Source organism: Armigeres subalbatus, chromosome 3 (genome assembly GCF_024139115.2).
Source record: "Armigeres subalbatus isolate Guangzhou_Male chromosome 3, GZ_Asu_2, whole genome shotgun sequence".
Lineage (NCBI taxonomy): Eukaryota > Metazoa > Arthropoda > Insecta > Diptera > Culicidae > Armigeres > Armigeres subalbatus.
In genome coordinates this window covers 203,977,457-203,994,298 of record NC_085141.1, presented here as the reverse complement: position 1 = coordinate 203,994,298, position 16,842 = coordinate 203,977,457, and the positions used below count along the sequence as shown (strand labels likewise).

At 38.7% G+C, this 16,842-nt stretch overlaps 1 protein-coding gene across 1 annotated transcript in view; it reads right to left on the bottom strand.

Moving 5' to 3' along the window:
* LOC134226921 (neurogenic locus protein delta) overlaps positions 1–16,842 on the bottom strand; it is a 67,820-nt gene that overhangs the window by 38,768 nt on the left and 12,210 nt on the right. The window contains exons 3-4 of the mRNA XM_062708035.1: positions 11,839–12,141; positions 4,703–4,766 (exon numbers count right to left, since the gene is read on the bottom strand). Of these exons, the coding sequence (XP_062564019.1) occupies positions 4,703–4,766; positions 11,839–12,141 (367 nt within the window). The remainder of the gene's footprint in view (positions 1–4,702; positions 4,767–11,838; positions 12,142–16,842) is intronic.

The window sequence follows — 16,842 nt, the reverse complement described above, 5'->3', positions numbered from 1 at the left end:
ATGCTACCAGCCATATAGGATTTCCTCTCGCGAATCAGGGAGCAAACAACAACAATCAGAGTGTGGTGGAGTAACCTGATAGCCCGGAGAGGCATGTGCAGAGTTTGGAAACTAGGCTTTCTACCTGCCGCTAGTTGGGTCATTCGGGTTTCAAATACAATTAAGTGGCTTCTGGAAATTATGTGCTTAGGATATGTAAGACTGCAGTACGATGAAATAATGGTGCGTTAGAAGCATACAGAGGGACTTTCATACTTTAGGCCAAGTTTGCCAGAACTGTCTCCAATTTCTATAAATCGATACTGCGATTTATAATACAATAAATCCCTCCATCTTTTAGAGAAATACAAAAGTTTACTGAAGTGGAACTTCAGTCTGATTAATAATGGAAAATTAAAGTTCCATTATAAATGATTCTGACGCGTTTTATTAATTTTTCGCTTTCTTGTAGGACAAAGTTGTGTCGAAATGCTATGATTTCACTGAAAAAGGAAACTTTCTATAGGGGGCTCGGAGATATTAAATATTATATACTAATCGACTGTCATGAAAAAACTGAGCAAATATCTGTCTGTCCGTGTGTATATTTGTGTGCATAAAAGTTAAGAAAAACATTAGCCAACTTTTCATATAGTTATTATAGAGAAACAAGTCTGAGAAATAAATTTCAATAAACAAATTTATATATTTGGAAACCTCCTCGTTTTTATAAACGTCTCAGGAGACTTTTTGGAAAAATTCCAAAGACGCTCAATGAACATATCAGAGAGCAGGCATCTTTTCGGTGTTGCACGAATGTGGCTTAATATCACGCTTCAGTACACTTTTTGGAAATATATAAAGTATATGTGTGGATGTGTACTGAACTGAATGAATAATTAGACGAAGTAAAAGGCTGGCTGCTCAAGAATATTACTTTTTTCGCTTTTTTTGCCTTGTACTCCAGTGGTACGTTGTCTTCACATATCTACCAAGAACACACGGAGGAGCAAAGGGAAAATAATAACTATAGACCGGAAATTTCACAAGCAACTGCAACGAAACCGAAACGATTTTCCTCCGTTTTCAAGCGCGCACGGACGACCGCCGACGACGGTGGCATCCATCCCTTATGCGCCTCGTCACGTGTGCATATTTTTTTTGCTGTTGTTCGGGAGCTATACTATACAATACAGCAGAGTGTGATGCCGCTCGTTCAGTGGTTGGTTTACTGGCTGCTGCTGCACAGTGGGATAAAGTGAGAAGGAACTGTCCAAAATTTGAATGGTGGTTGCTTTGTAGTGCTTTTTACCCCAGTATGGTCCGTATAAAAGAAAATAGTATAGAAGATAAAACTTGAATGAACCTTCACTCCTTGAGAATAAATACGTATATACTAAGTTTTTGATTTTGCAGCTAGGCAAAATCCCGCACCGTCGAGTGCCCAGCAAAATAAAAACTGATATCCCGGCAAACTTTATGTTTGTTAGCTGATTTTTGGAAATTTTGACAGAAATCTTGGCAAAAAACATGTTTACTGGGCGGTGCGAATCTCGGTTAAAAGTTGAACAAATTGCTGAGATCCCGCTAAACAAAATTAAGCGTGTAGGAATAGAATAAATAACCGTTTGTTTAAGAGGTTGCATATGTGACATTTTGGAATTCTACTATTTCCATCATTTCATATGAAAGCATTGCAGCAATTACTGAAAAAAATCATTTACTTTTTTTTTTCGAAAACCATATTTTGTCAATAATTCTGAAACGCAACAGCCGATCGGGTCAATTTTCATAAGGAAACAACTAGACAGTATTCCGCGTTGTTGCGAGCAAAAAGAATAATGCTAAGTTGTAAAAAGCGTGTTGCACAAAAGCTTTTATCTATACGTTGTATAAGGTTGGCGTTAAGTGTCAGCCGTTACATTGTTTACTTAGCTTAGTCTTACTTTCCATTAGCATACTTTTGTATCAAATGTTTTAAGTGGAAAGGATAAACAAATCATTCAATTTTCGAATGAATATTCTCTGTTTATAATACAAATTATTCACGAATCAGTGCTTAAAAATAAACGTGACGACCAACTGTGTTGCAATTTTGTAATAGAGCGAAATTGTCAAATTATGTGTTAAGCACTTTTTATCGGCAAATCTGATGCAAAGTTTAAAAATAACAAAACTCAAGACAAAACCAATTAACCTATTGTGTAATAAATAGATGAATTGCACTGACTAAACGAGAAACATCGCATAATTATTACTTATTATTATTAATTATTACTTATTACTTATTACTTATTATTACACACATTACTTTAACTCTTTACTCATTACTCTTTCAGAATGTAAAATACACATAAGGTAATTAACTGTACAATACTTTTCAACAACGAAGCCACCGATATCAAACTGCATCCGATTCAGATCCATGTGATATATGAGTGTCGAAGTTATTTTTAACTAGCCAACAATCTAAAAACAGTTCAAATGGTTCTATTGAAAATGTTGTTCAAATATGTCCCACTTACCCCACGTATGTTGAAACTCAAGGAAAAGTAAAACATGTAGATTTTGCATGATTTTGTTGATCAAGCAATAGCACCAGTATGGTGCCTCAAATGGTTTTGATTCCAAATACTTTTGTGTCGGGTGAATTCGTTGATAGTTTTGCTTCATCTTTCTAAAACATTGTTATCATTTGAAACGCTCATCGATTCATCGGCAGCCATAGTACCCACTTACCCCTATTTTGACTTGCTCCGGGGTACCTTATGCATGTTATGCCAGGAATCGGGTAAGAAACTCTTATTCTAAAGCAATTTTCTCGTAATTTGATGGGAGACAACGGGAAATAAAGTACATTTCACTACTAAGTGAATTACTTTTTGTTTTTGATAAACAATAAGCAACTTCTTTATCACAAAATAACTTAAAATGCAAATCAGAGGCTATAATCTCTAATGATATTGGCAAGATCAAGAAATGTATTGACATTGATGACAAGTGAGCATGTCTAATAGATGAAAATGTAATTGTTAAATATTAAATTGAAATCAATCTCTAATATCTTAGTGAGGACTCAACTTGCTTATCATAATAGGCTCACATTTTCCAAATTACCACAAAACATTCATATAAATACAGTATAAGTTTTGTGCTACAAAACAGTAAATATTGCATGTCATTATTTACGATATTGGATAATACCTTATATTCTTAAAGAATAATTAGGGTAACGGTACCAATAGTGGAGGTATTAGTAGATCGACAAAAGAAAATATTTTTTTTTAAATTGATAATTATGGGAAATTTACAGCTTTGATGTTTTAATCAATAGATAAACTAATACATTTGCTAACAAAAATGAGATAGATGTCATTTAACATCAACATTTACCAAATATTGCTTGCACCACTATGGGTACACTGTTCCTTTTTAAAATAATTATAAAATAATTTTGGTTCCCATAGTGGTGCTATCCATTGGTTTCTTATGAGACTCGCCACTATTGGTACAGTTGCACCACTATAGGTGCAAGGAAGTCAATTTTGTTAAGGAAAATCATTGTTTTCAATAGTTTTTCAAGCGAAATCTTAAGATAAGTTGCATTTAACAGGATATTTAAAGCACGACGCATCAACTGAAACCATCGTAAAGTGTATAAATATGATAAATCTCATTAAAACCCCACTACCTCCACTATTGGTGCTACCTCCACTAAGGGTACGGTTACCCTACTGCAATTTATACCAGTTTCCTTAGATCTTATGTTTTCCCACTGTGAGCCAAGCTGGCGGGAACGGGCCAAATGTCTTTATCAGTGTCAAAGCCGCCAACGCCGTCGTTGTCCTCGTCATCATCGTCGGGCCCCCTCCCGTCCCCGTGTGTGTGTCAGTCGAGCGTGGTTTTGATATCCGGAGCAAAAACGGTAGGAAAATGGGAAGATAACTAAACTATACCGGGGCTACCGAAGAATGAAGCGGAAGAAAAGGGATTAAACATGACATTTTCCATTGGAAATGGAATCTCTTTTGTCAGTGGTACCACCGCACACAAAAGGAATCACTTTTATGCAATTCGCTCCATTCTATGTGCATTGTTTGCCTTTTCCGTTCTTTACCCGGCGTCCATACGAAGAAGTGGAATCCTTACGCCACCGGAACAATCTCGTCGTTTTGAGAGAGCACATAAAAGGAAACACATTCGCATGAACCGGAACGGACCAGCTTTTCTGTACACGGTTCGCCTGGCACATTCACAGATAGACAAGCGAAGGGGACCTGGATCAAACGCTAATCGGATAAATTGAAACATTAGTCTTGCTTAAAACTGCCAAGACCCTTAATCCGTTGCAGGCGACAAAAATTCAACTCTCCATGACGGACGATATCTAGTCGGAATGCAGATAGAGGCAGCTTTATGACTTTTTTTTGGTAAACTAATTCTTTTCTATTCGGATTCCTGTATGGAGTGGTTCTCGGGATGCAATTTTTTCTGTTATTTCTACAATATCCATGTAGCAAGGATAACTACCAAGACTCTAATCCGTTGCTAGCGATAAAAACTAAACTCTTCATGTACTTGGATCACAATGTTAAGCTTTTTAGATGACGTATGTTTGACAACGGTGCTAGTCCCCAACAGTTGAAAAAGAATGGGAGGACAATTTCTCCACCCGAATAATGGACAATCTAACCTGAAAGTAGTGACATTTATTCAAACTTACCCGGCGATCGTGACGTGGTTTCATTCGTGTCAAGCCATGCTTCTACAATCAGTGTAAAGGTGCCCTGAAAGTAAGAAAAAATGGGATTGGAGAAAAATATCTATAAATGATGACGAATTGCGTAGGTCGATGGGGAGTTGTCGCTGTGTCAGTCGAGTTGCGCCGGTTTCTCCGTGCTTATTTATCAAAATAAATCATCTGACGATCTAATCAAACGGTGAGCCAGACGACTGTGGGGGAGTGGGGAGGAGCGGTTAATATTGCCGCGACGCGACGCGACGTAGAAGTGCACGGCAAATTATTGAACATTTCAATTTCAATTACACCTTCGCAGAAGGAGTAAGTCACCGCCGCCGCACTAATGGTAAAGATGCGAAGATCGTCACTTGTGCTCGGGCTTGGATCTCTTGCTGTTCGCTTATTGGTGTCATGCGGAGGTGGTGTGTTCATTTCTGTTTCCTTTCCTGCTGTTGCTGCTGTCGCTAGGTGTGCGAGAGTTTCGTCAATTGAATCTAATGCCATGTATTACTTAACTAAAGGCTTCGTTGAATGAAGTCGATTTCACCATTTCCTGTTGAAGAGGGATGCTCGAGCTTCACGAATGCTATGATGATTATCGAAAGTACTCTATTCCGCTTAATTCGATAACTGTATGCTGCCTCCTTCAAAGACATTTAACATTATTTTAGGTATAATTGCGGCAACTAAACAATAATCATGTTGGAAATGGGTCAATATTAGCCAAAGTTTATTATAAAAGTATTTCGGTTCTGAACTTTAAATGTGAAAATTTATATTTTTTTGCTTTTTGTTTTAAAAATAGTTCGAGTCTTTCAAACTATGAGTTGTTTGGAAAAGACTAAGACAATTAATCGAGATAAAATATTTAACCGGAAAGCCAATTGCCGCTAGGTTATGGAAAATAAGAATACACAGCACTCGAATGATTGCTTTAATGAGAATTATTCAACTCTTTCAAGTGCTTATATTCAAAATGGAAAATAAAATAAAAATTATCATCAGGCGCAATATTAAATTTCAATCATCATTCACTGTTTAACCATAAACGGTGGATCAGCTCCCCGATCATAACGAGTACTCGAGCAAAACAAAATATTACCGTCTTTGCCACAGGCATTAATCTAATATAGACAATCTCTCAGGTGAAGAAACTGAATTGGAAATCGAAGCGAATACAAAGCAAAGCATCAATAGGAAAGTACAAACTAATGATATGCAACAATGTGGAAAACTTGACACCTGCTTTTTTTTATTTCTCTTTGCCGCGAAGTTCTACCGTTCACCATAGCTCTTACGGCCATCATCATACATGTCTTCAACATTGCGGACAAGCGCGGGTACGTGCACAAAACCACTTTTCCAATAATTGAAAAGCGCGCGTCCGTACGTGAGCGCGTAAGACTCCAAAGATCATTGTTTCGTCAAGTTTTTTGGATCCCCGCGTGTATTCGACGCGCGATTATCTACAACGCTTGGAAAAGAGGAAGTAGTTGGGGCCGCAAAATTGAAGATGAACTCTTGAGCAACTCTCGATTACTCCACGCGCGCGCTCCTGCCTATTCAATAGGCTCAATGCTATGCATTTAGTGCGGTGCGGCGGCTGCGGCAGTTATGGGTACTTCACGCGATTCGGATTCCTAGCCCGAAATCGACCAACAATACAGTTAGAACGAATGCTCTTCAACGCACGGAGAGATACCAATCTTGGATGGACAACACCGCCCGATCACGATATCGTATATGCTTTATGATCATCTGCGGGGTGAAATATTTTTTGGAAACAGCTGCTAATCGTTTAGCATTTACTATTGAGCGGTCATGAATGACAATATCATCAATACATTGAAGATGCAGTGGGCTTTGGTTTAGATTCATATAACGGATTTTTTAAATTTTAAATACGATTGAATGAACTGAAATTTGATTGTTATGTGTTACAAGAATTATAGTAAATATTTAAATTTATTTCGTCGACCAACGTAGACTAGTACAAATACATATACATGTTTTTTTGTAATGCTATTGTATGATAAAATACAGAAAATATTAGAAATAGAGTAGAGTGGGCAAGAGTACGCACTTAGTTTTCAATCGCCCTTATGCAGCAAGCTTCTGCATATCAAATCAATGTCAACGATTTGTATACTCTTCTTTTATGTTAGCCAATGGAAAAAATAATAAAATTAATTAAATTCGATTTAGCAGAAGCCTTATTGCAAGACACTTCAAAAACGCACTTTTACCCCACCGGTGGGGTAAGAATGCGCATCAGATGGGGTAAGAGTACGCACTTTTCCAATCATGTGTTCTTATTTGTGTTTTAAGTATATTTTAACACAAATAAGAATTAACCACATTTAATCGATGTTTATTAAAAGTATATTATGTACTGTTTAAAGATTACGTAGCTCTGAAAGGAGGAAGGGATCCTAGAAATAAGAACTTTCAAACGAAAAATATGTTTTTATATACAAAAAACTACAGAGATAAAGATAAAGGTCTCGCGTGCCGTAAACAAAGGATTTTTTTTGAAGACAGTCTAATAATTACGTAACGCAAAATTTGGCCATTTAATCGCCCCTCCCCCTGTCTTACACTTTTTATATAAATCATCTAGTTGCGGAAACACAATTATTTTTAGCAAAATGATCAAAAAATTATATAACTTCATATCGCCCTTGTTGTTTATTCAAATCGTTTACAATTACACATGACAATGGTTGGTCAAAATACCTGTCAAACTGATGCAGTGCTGCTAGTTTATCTTTTTTATAACTTCAAAAATCGAAAACGTACTCTTACCCCACGCGCACTCTTTTTTTAGTAAAGTTGTATACAAATTTGATTTTGAATTGATATTGCTGATTTTTTTATGTTCATTCCTTGAAAATATTGTCTTATGTTAGGCCGAGCCATTGTTAAGCCAATAGCTTCGCAGTGTTGATTGTAAACAGCCGTCATGGTATGTAAAAATTTAATTTCAATAAAACTTCAAAACACGTTGAGAAACTATATCGTTAGCAAATAAAAGCGTTGTTAATTCTCGACGCTTTTTCAATGTTTGTATGTTTATAAGCATGCAATGTGCTTCATAAGACGGAAGAGGAAATGACGTCCAACCTAATTTACGAAGAGCGTATAGTCCTCACCATCATCACGTAATCCACTGCTAGGTGGATTATTCTGGGTGTTTTCTCAATAGTACCTCCAACATCTAATGAGGAAAAGTACTTCGCCTTTGAGAGAACGGTTTATTGGTACGTAAATTACCATTCGGTATTCACCACTCGTCTCTAATTAAAACCCATTAGTGACCGATCCACGACACATTGCAACGATGAATAAAACTGACATGGTTCGAGGTACTTGCGTCAGTGCGACGCAGCCGCCGATGATTGCCTTTCAAGCTGATTCCGGGCATCTTGGAGCGTTTGCGCCTTCGTGTTCCATTTTCTATCATTACCGATGAGAGGATTTGTTTAATAAACAACCCTCATAATGAGCAGTACAAAATAACAAGTACAGTTCATTTCCACAGTGTAAATAAATAGCACTGCTGCAGTATTGTTTATTTGAACATCGGAGAAACGATAGGACGAGTGGTTGGCAACATATAGCGCAAATGTCGGATGATTCGGGTCGGTTCATCTGTGTGCTATTTTTTCTTGATACAAATTGATTATAAAATATTCAGAATCAGTATTGAACACTTTCAAAAAGGAAAACAAAGTTTTCTTCAATACCAATTTCGTCGCATTACAAGGACTTATGATGGGTTTGTTTTTTATGTAACTATTTGGATGATAATATTAATTTTATTTTTCGGAGTACCTAATAAACATTAATTATACCAATATGAAAACAGGAATGGCTTAAATTACGTTTGATAACACCCCTTTCATCGTTTATATTTCTTAAGAGAGTGCGAGAGAATTAAGGTTGAATTTCTATTTAGTCTTTCTGGCGATTGCACATTCGAAGACAGCGTGTTCCAATCTCGCCTCATTCTTGCATTTTTTGGGTGACTAATGACGGGCTAAGGGCAATATGTCTAAGGGACGACGAATGGTCGAAAAAGACAAATCATCTAAGGTGCCCGCCAGAGTAAACGCCAATTGGGTTTGGCATCCTCTAGACTCATATTTACGCCTATGTGCCGATACATAGACACATAAAACAGCACATACCAATCAATCGGTGAAGGAAATACAAATATAACTAAAATTCCTATGCATGGGGAATTTGCCTGCGAAACTGACATTGAAACTGATGAAATAAAAACAAAAAAAAAGATCTTCACTGTTTCTGGGATAAAGCTCCAAGGCTCTCGGTGCATTCGAATGTATATATCTAAATAAAGGCCAGCCCGTCGACGACTTCAAATAACTTGACGGCGAGTCCAAAAATAGAGTGACTTTCTTCTTTCGACGGCGCATTTTCCGGAACGCGACTATGTCAGACGTTTAGTGCATCAGTGCGCAAGTAGCGTTCTCCTAATTATAGCCGCAACTGCAAATTTCCATATGGGTTTCGAGTGTTGCAAGCTCGAGGAATTGTCGTCCAAAGGAGTCACTCAGCCAGCGTTTTAGCTTGGCATAATATTCTCGGTTGGAGGTGCATTACGGTAGACAGTAGAGCAAAAAACGGTCATGTAAATACCGAGCTCATCATCGCACAATTGTTTGAGATAGACAGATAAAAAACCGTTGCTTGCAAACATTATTCATCGTCGCCAGGCGTGTGAATGGTGGGTTTCCCGCCCGGACACAGAGACAAGTTATTGTTAATCTGATTCCTAATCATAACAAAGCTGTATAACAGCCTACAACTTCTCATCGGACCGACGGACGGGTGCTGCCGCTTGTTTACACGGTGTATATTGATGGTGTTACAAAACTGCGCTACAAGTGATGATGGGAAGGAAGCGGAGGAAAAAAAAAATCTGCAACACACAACGTCCAACATATGACGAAATAAAGTAGAGATCTAGTGTTTCACGGCCAACGCACGCCATAAGTAGGACCGAGTTAACCAGAACACGTTTGTATGCCATTGGAAAAATTCGTTACACAATTAGCATGAAGCTATGCGCGCAACATAGGGGGTAGCGTCTGGATTCATTCCCCTTGATTCGGTAGAACGTGAGCGTTTCTCAATCGGAGAGAAGCGTTTCACTGATTGAAATGAATGGTTCAAGAATACTTTGAGATATTAGCAAAATATATTTTGTAAAACATAATCTCGTGTTCTTTATTTACGGAAATGCTAGAGTAAACCACGGGAATCAACAAGTTGGCTATGATATATAAATGTTCATTTTCCATACTTAGAAGCACATTTTCATGATAGAATTAGAAAGGAAGTAAAGATTTTGATAGTTCCATTAGAATATGGCGAACATAAAAATTTTTCATATAGAAAGAGAGGGCAATTTTGATGACAATATAAAAATGAACGACTTTCCTTCAGCCAAGCTTCCACTTGAGGAAAAACGAAGAGCAATGTCAATTTGTCCAAACGACATCTGACTAATAACACAAGATGTACTGCATGTGACACAAAATATAACCAAAAATCTAACATTTTTGTTGTGTTTAGCGTGCAGGTTATATTCAATTGAAATGCGAACGATAGGCCATAGACTGTGAGCTGGCTTTTACGGGTTGCAACTAATGCATTTGAGACCCCCTGACCCAACGGACTCTTACCGTCAAACGCCCATACGCACTCATCCATGAGTAAAAGAGTTCGTGAGGATCGTTGCAAGAAACTATTTCCCCTTGTATTTCTTTGATAAAAACAGGGGAACAAGCTAACAGTACCTTCTGCAGTGCCACTATATGGAGTGCGTGTTCCCGCCGTACGTACGCTCGGGTGGCATTTAAAACTAGTAGGTAACTACGAACTACTGCACGTGTGCGTGAAATGGGGATTGTGCTCAAGGACATTCGGAAAAGTGAATGAAAGTTCCAGCGAAACCAGCTGAGCCGCGCTGGATAAAAAAAAACTGTTTCTGATGAGATGCTCGTTTACGTGTAGGTTTCATAATCACCAACGCAAGTCGGAAGGGTGACGTCGAATTAGGTATCCTGTTTTGGACGTAGGAACCTAAACAAACGAGATCGTTGCACTATACTGCGGGCGTCTGCTTTATTCGCACACAGTCATGGTCGCACCACCACATTCAAGGAACGGTTGTGCGCGCCGGGCTATTATGTGTGCTACACAGCATTGCATGATGCAAAGACCAAAGAGGAAAACCTGAACGGCAGATGTTTCCTCCCAGCAGAGAGTCGCATATACACAGGACAACTGACTGGCTGCTGGTGTTGTTGGAACTCTGGCAGAGTGAAAACGCGACCGCCGAATCAACATAAATTTTTAGCATATGACTTAACCCCCATTGGCGAATTCATTTCATTTGAAGTAATGAACTTGTTGGTGGCGTGCAGTGTTTTGGGTTTTAGTCTGTAGAGCAAAAAGCGCGCGATCACTTTTTTTTCTTTTTGTTGAGCGATACATTTTTGTAGAAACGGGGGAAAACGATTCCTTTCTGGAACAGGTCAACGCGACGACAACGATGACGACAAAAACAAATTTGTGATGGCTATAGCAAGATCAGGACCCGTCTCAGGGTTAAGTTTAAAAATGTGATTTAGAAGATTATATTGAAATGTTTATATGTTCCATATTTCAATAGACATAATTGAAGATTCATGATTGCTGGGTAGAAAAGTAGTAAGAGAGAATCATTCTCTTGATATAATTGATTGATACGCATAGTATTAGGATATTGCACACAGTGTAGCATGAAAACCGTGAAATTCGTTTAAATATGACAGACAGTCCTTTTTAAAAGGTTATGCCATGTTCAGTTTTTAGTATTTTCCAGGCAAAAGGAGAACCGCTCCTGGCGGCAAAATTGGCACACCGCGAAAGGCTTTCGCTAAGAAGCAGAAAAAAAGAAGTTTTCAGCTCGAGTACGCGCGTTTGCACGCACGCCCCAAATATTATTCGCTTTGATGGATTGTATTACTTTATGGGACTTTTACGTCGCTCTGTCGTGGTTCTTGTCGTAGAAATACCGTGACAAACGGCACTTGTGCATAACTTACCGGCCAGCCAAATTCGAACGGGAACCGTAAAGAATTTTCGAACCCTTCCTTCAGACTCCGTTCGGTCAGGTTCAGCGAGTTTCCCTCGAGCACGGTCGTCATGACATCGCCGAACGTGCACGGCGACGAGGTGTCAATTGTGACCTGGTAGTGCTTCAGACACGCACGAAACCTCGTTTTGCACGCGCCAATACAGTTGCCGATGGAGTCCGACCGGCCCGAGCAGCAGGCGCCCTCGTTATCGACGCCTCGTTCGTTCTTGAAGTACTTCAGCTTCAGCTCAAACAGCCCGGAGCCTTCGATCTGTGGAAGAAGAAAGAAATAGATTGTCTCTCAGATTAGAGCGTTCATGTGCTGTATCTTTCTCGAATGGGAATCTCCCAGAAACAGAGGTCATAAAAAACATAGTTTATGGGATTGGCAGCAAACCTCGCAGATTTGTGTGATGTGAATTACTGGGCTCTGCAGCTTCGCAGCATCACGCATCCAAACAACTCTCAAACAAGATGATATACTTGACTTTTGCCCTTAACACCCAACAAAACGATTATAAGCACCAGGCTACTTATAAAACAGACTTAATTAGGATACAGACTTTCCGAGAAATGAATAAAACAAAACTTAAACTTAAAAATATATTTAATTGCATTTTTCTTCTGCTTTCGTGTTTCTACGTCAGTAGATGAAACATGTAGCCCCGCCGTGGAGGAGCGGCAATAAGTGGTGAGAAAAACCGAGGTCCTCTGGTAACTTTAGAGATCACACGGTGTTCAGAACTGAATATGGCACACCAACGATGACGAAAGTTGCGTGTCAACTCGACAGCAGGGAAAGAATCTCCGGTCGTGCTTTTGAACCTGTTCGTTCGGTCCCGCAAGATTGTTTGATCTCTATATAAAATAATCATCATAAAATAGAGCCACCAGAGCCCCAAACCCTAGCGGGAAAAACAAAACTTATTATCATAATTAATAATTAAAGAGACAAAGCAGAACAGCATCGCACCGGAGCTCATCTCACGAGCCAACAAACTCTAACCGGTGTGGAGGGTCCATACAAACCGGTAATGAGTGTTCCTTTTTTATTTGCCTTCGTTCCCAACTCATGATGAGGGGCAAGGGAAAATGATGTCCGCTCTTGGGAGCTGGACGGTGTTCGCACGCAATATGCTGTTGGAGCGAGTCATCTCAATCCAAGCTATTTATTACTAAACACTCATTAATCACCAAGAAAGGTTCTCCCGTCCCAACATTCCGGTGAAAAAATAGAGTTATTAAAAACTATGGTCGCCCAAGGTGGTCAACTTTATGGATGGTCGCTATTCTGTGTCTTTTATTTGTGCGTGGCTTTGATAGTGTAACTTTTATAGCTCTTGGTGTACTATTTAAAAGCATAGCTATGCTCAAACTAAATCAATATGAGTGCATTTTGAGCACCATGTGGTCATTGGTTGGAACTGAAAAGTTTTGATCTTGTTGCTAGTAATATTTGTTATCCAATAAATTGCAACTTTTCGGTCAGGATTAGAATAAATCGATTCATTGTTTTTGATGTTCCATGAACGGAGGCAACTCTCTACTTGTTCGAAACTATGTATAAGCGAATCAAAACAATACTTATTGATCGTAATGATGATTGGTAGATAATTGTGGTTTTATCTAATTATCCGTTATTACGATAAAAGTATTCTTCTCGTGTACCCTAGAATGCTTCCACCTTACTGGATGCAAGATGGTGGTAGTGATGGTGATATGATTGGAAGTGGTGTTTCGTTCTCAGGATTTCTCAACCAGAGGCAATCATGTAGAAACGTTTGTGTACAGATGTTTGTGTTGCCTCCTGGGAACCTAAATAGTAAATACTTTGAGCACATGGAGATACACCACTTTCAGTGTCTTAATCGAGTAAGATAAAATAAAATAAAATCAATATACATTATTGTTTAAAAGTACCCTCAAAGCTCGTATTAGTCAGGACGTGTTAACTTTTAATTAATTGTGGAGTGAAAAGTTAAGAGTTTCAAAATAAAGAAGACAGCAAATTGCAAGAAGAAATCCAAAAGCATTAAACATATAGATGCGATAATAACAAGCTAAAGAAAGAATGGTCGAGTAAAAGATGAAACAAACGGACGTGTGGAGCCATTCTTTGGAAAACATAAGAAGCGAAAGATTCTACTAAAGGAAGGAGGAAAATCGTGCAGTTTTTCAGGTTTTGCAGCCTGTTTTTGTTATGTTCCCATGATTGAATACATTTTTCGGAAAGGTTTTTTTTGTTTCTTCTTTGTGCTGCTTTGCGCACTCCTTCAGATATCCATTATCAAAGAAGAGCGGTGGTCGACACACATTGGCGGCTCCAAAGCTGATCAAGACAAGACACGGACACACGAAACGAACGGAAGGATGGAGAAAACGGCCCAGCTGTGGAGCCACCAGCCAGCACCAGGGCTGAGAAGTTGAAATCTGGTAGAACCGGAACCCAGCAAAGGGCCAGGCCGAGCCAATAGCTACTGATTGGCCAGACTTCTTTTTTATCAGCTTGCTTTCGTGCTTCGTTTCGCAAATGCATTCGCATAAAACAATCACCGAGCATCTACTGCATCGAGTGCATGTGTGCTGCATTCATTCAGAAATTTTCCTTATGGGAAATCTGAACAGCTTTTAAATTGATTGGCTATTATCTTCTCCCCTTTCTACCTTATAATTAATGCGTCGAAAATAGGACTAGCCTTTCGCGTTGGCTAATTCCATAATTCCTCAATTGGTATCCTTCGCGAATATCGGATTTTGATTTGCGAACCCTTCGGCTTTTCTAATGTGGTGAGACCGGTTAAGCATTATCCTTGAATCTTCTTCATTCGATTGATATCAGTAGTCTTCAACTGGCGATCATTTTATGGATATGATTTTCAGAAGGGGTAGTGCTATCATGAAAGCAACTGGAACCGGGAACTATTAAAGTTATTTGATTACGTTAAATTTTCTTTAAATGACGTTTTTTGTAACGAGCCATTGGAGTTGGCTGAATTTATATCAAATTGAAGGAAACGTTAGTATGGTTTTGTAATAATCGAAAGAGAATATAAGGTACCCCGGGGCAAGTGGGATCTAAAAAAATGCTAGTTCAGCAAAATTGTTATCGTATACTTAGAAAACAGGGTATTTATGAACGGCATCATTATATGCTTCAGTTCTTGAAGTGTACACGTGTTGAAAGCTATTTTTTCAATTACAAAAAATATTGGTAGTGACAGTAATGAATTTATTTGCAGGACTCACTTACTCCTTGAAACGGGGCAAGTGGGACCTATTCTGTTTTATAGTGTCGAACGAAACTAATTCGAGGATTGTAAATATAATTTTCATATTATTTCTGAGTCGTAGTATTGGCAGATCATGGATGAAGGTTGGTTGCTTATCGGACTTTGTTTTTGCAACAAGAAAGGGATTCTAATTTTAGCAGATATGAAAACAAGACAACAGTCCATTTACTGTTTACTTGGCTGTTAACATGTTTTCCATTAGCTTACTTTTGTACCAGGTGGAAAGGATAGGCACATTTTTATTCACTTTTCGTATGAATGTTGTATTGACCCAATTTTGTCACTCCCCGATTTTTTCGACCCAATTTTGTAACCCAAAAAAAACCAAAATTTTCAAAAAATTTCAAAACTTTTTCATCTTTTTAAAACATTTTTACCATTGAAAACCCAACTTAATTAACCGAGTAGATTCTGAGATTCTCGTATTTAGTCAAGACACACCCGTAATATTGAGCTTATCTGGCTCGGTTCGATGTACCATTTTCTTTATAACTTTTCAATGCAACGGTCGATCTTTATCAAATTTAATAGTGTTCAACTAGGCTTTGCACTCTGTCTAATAAAACTTGTTGCGAGAAAATCGGTTAAGGATTACAATACGAAAAGTTGTCTAATGTTTTTCTTAGCTTTTGTGCACATACATACATACACACGGACAGACAGACATGTGCTCAGTTCGTTGAGCTAAGTCGATTGGTATATAACACTATGGGTATCCGGGCCTTCTATAAAAAGTTCGTTCTTGGAGTGAAATGATAGCCTTTCGGTATAACTTTGTTGTACGGGAAAGACAAAACGTTCATCGATTCATCGGCCACTTATCCCGTATTTTCACTTGCCCCGTACCTTAAACAAAGAGAGCTTTTCTTCTGGACATATGACGATTTCAATGTGAATGTAGGTAGGATTACGATTACGCTTGTGCATTAAGTTGCAAAACACGTAAACTTTCAAATTTAAAATGAGCGTTGAAGCCGTAATCGATCTCTTCAGTGTTACGTCTGTTTGTCTGTGGCCATAGTGTGCTATACCAATCGAATTGAGGTGATATATGTGTGTATGTGTCTGTAAGTGTGTGTGTGTGTGCGTAAAATGCGGTATTGGCAAAACATTGTTTTTTTTTTCAAAAAATCTCTCATTGAAAAAAACCCTGATGAATTTACCTAGCGGTGATGGTACCTTTCTCGTACATTTTTTTTATTCGTATATTTATTTGGCAGGCACTCTGTGTTCTTAACCGCTACTGTGCCGTGATCTACTGTGGTATTCTGCTGTACAGAATCCACACAGATTCTATTTTTAGATATCCCTAATTCGTTATTGTTGTCGTTTGCCAGTTCATCTCATCGTGAGTCCATTGTGTCCATTTGTCCGTATGGTGTATCCAATGATCGTTGCTTTGTCCGGTTGCCATTTATCGAGGTACGTTGGAGGAATGCCTCCGAGAAGAACAGTTTTGTCAGTCGTCATCAGGCAGCCGTGTCGGTGAAGCGCGTCTCCCAAAACGCCACCGTACGAACTGCGCTTCCGGCGACTGACAAGGGTTTTGGTGGAGGGGCTGGGAATCGAACCCATGACCATTCGCTTATAAGGCGAACGTGTAGCCAACTACGCTACGGGACCCCCCTATTTCTCGTACATATTGAAATAATTTTATTGACCATTAACTTTGAGCCCATATT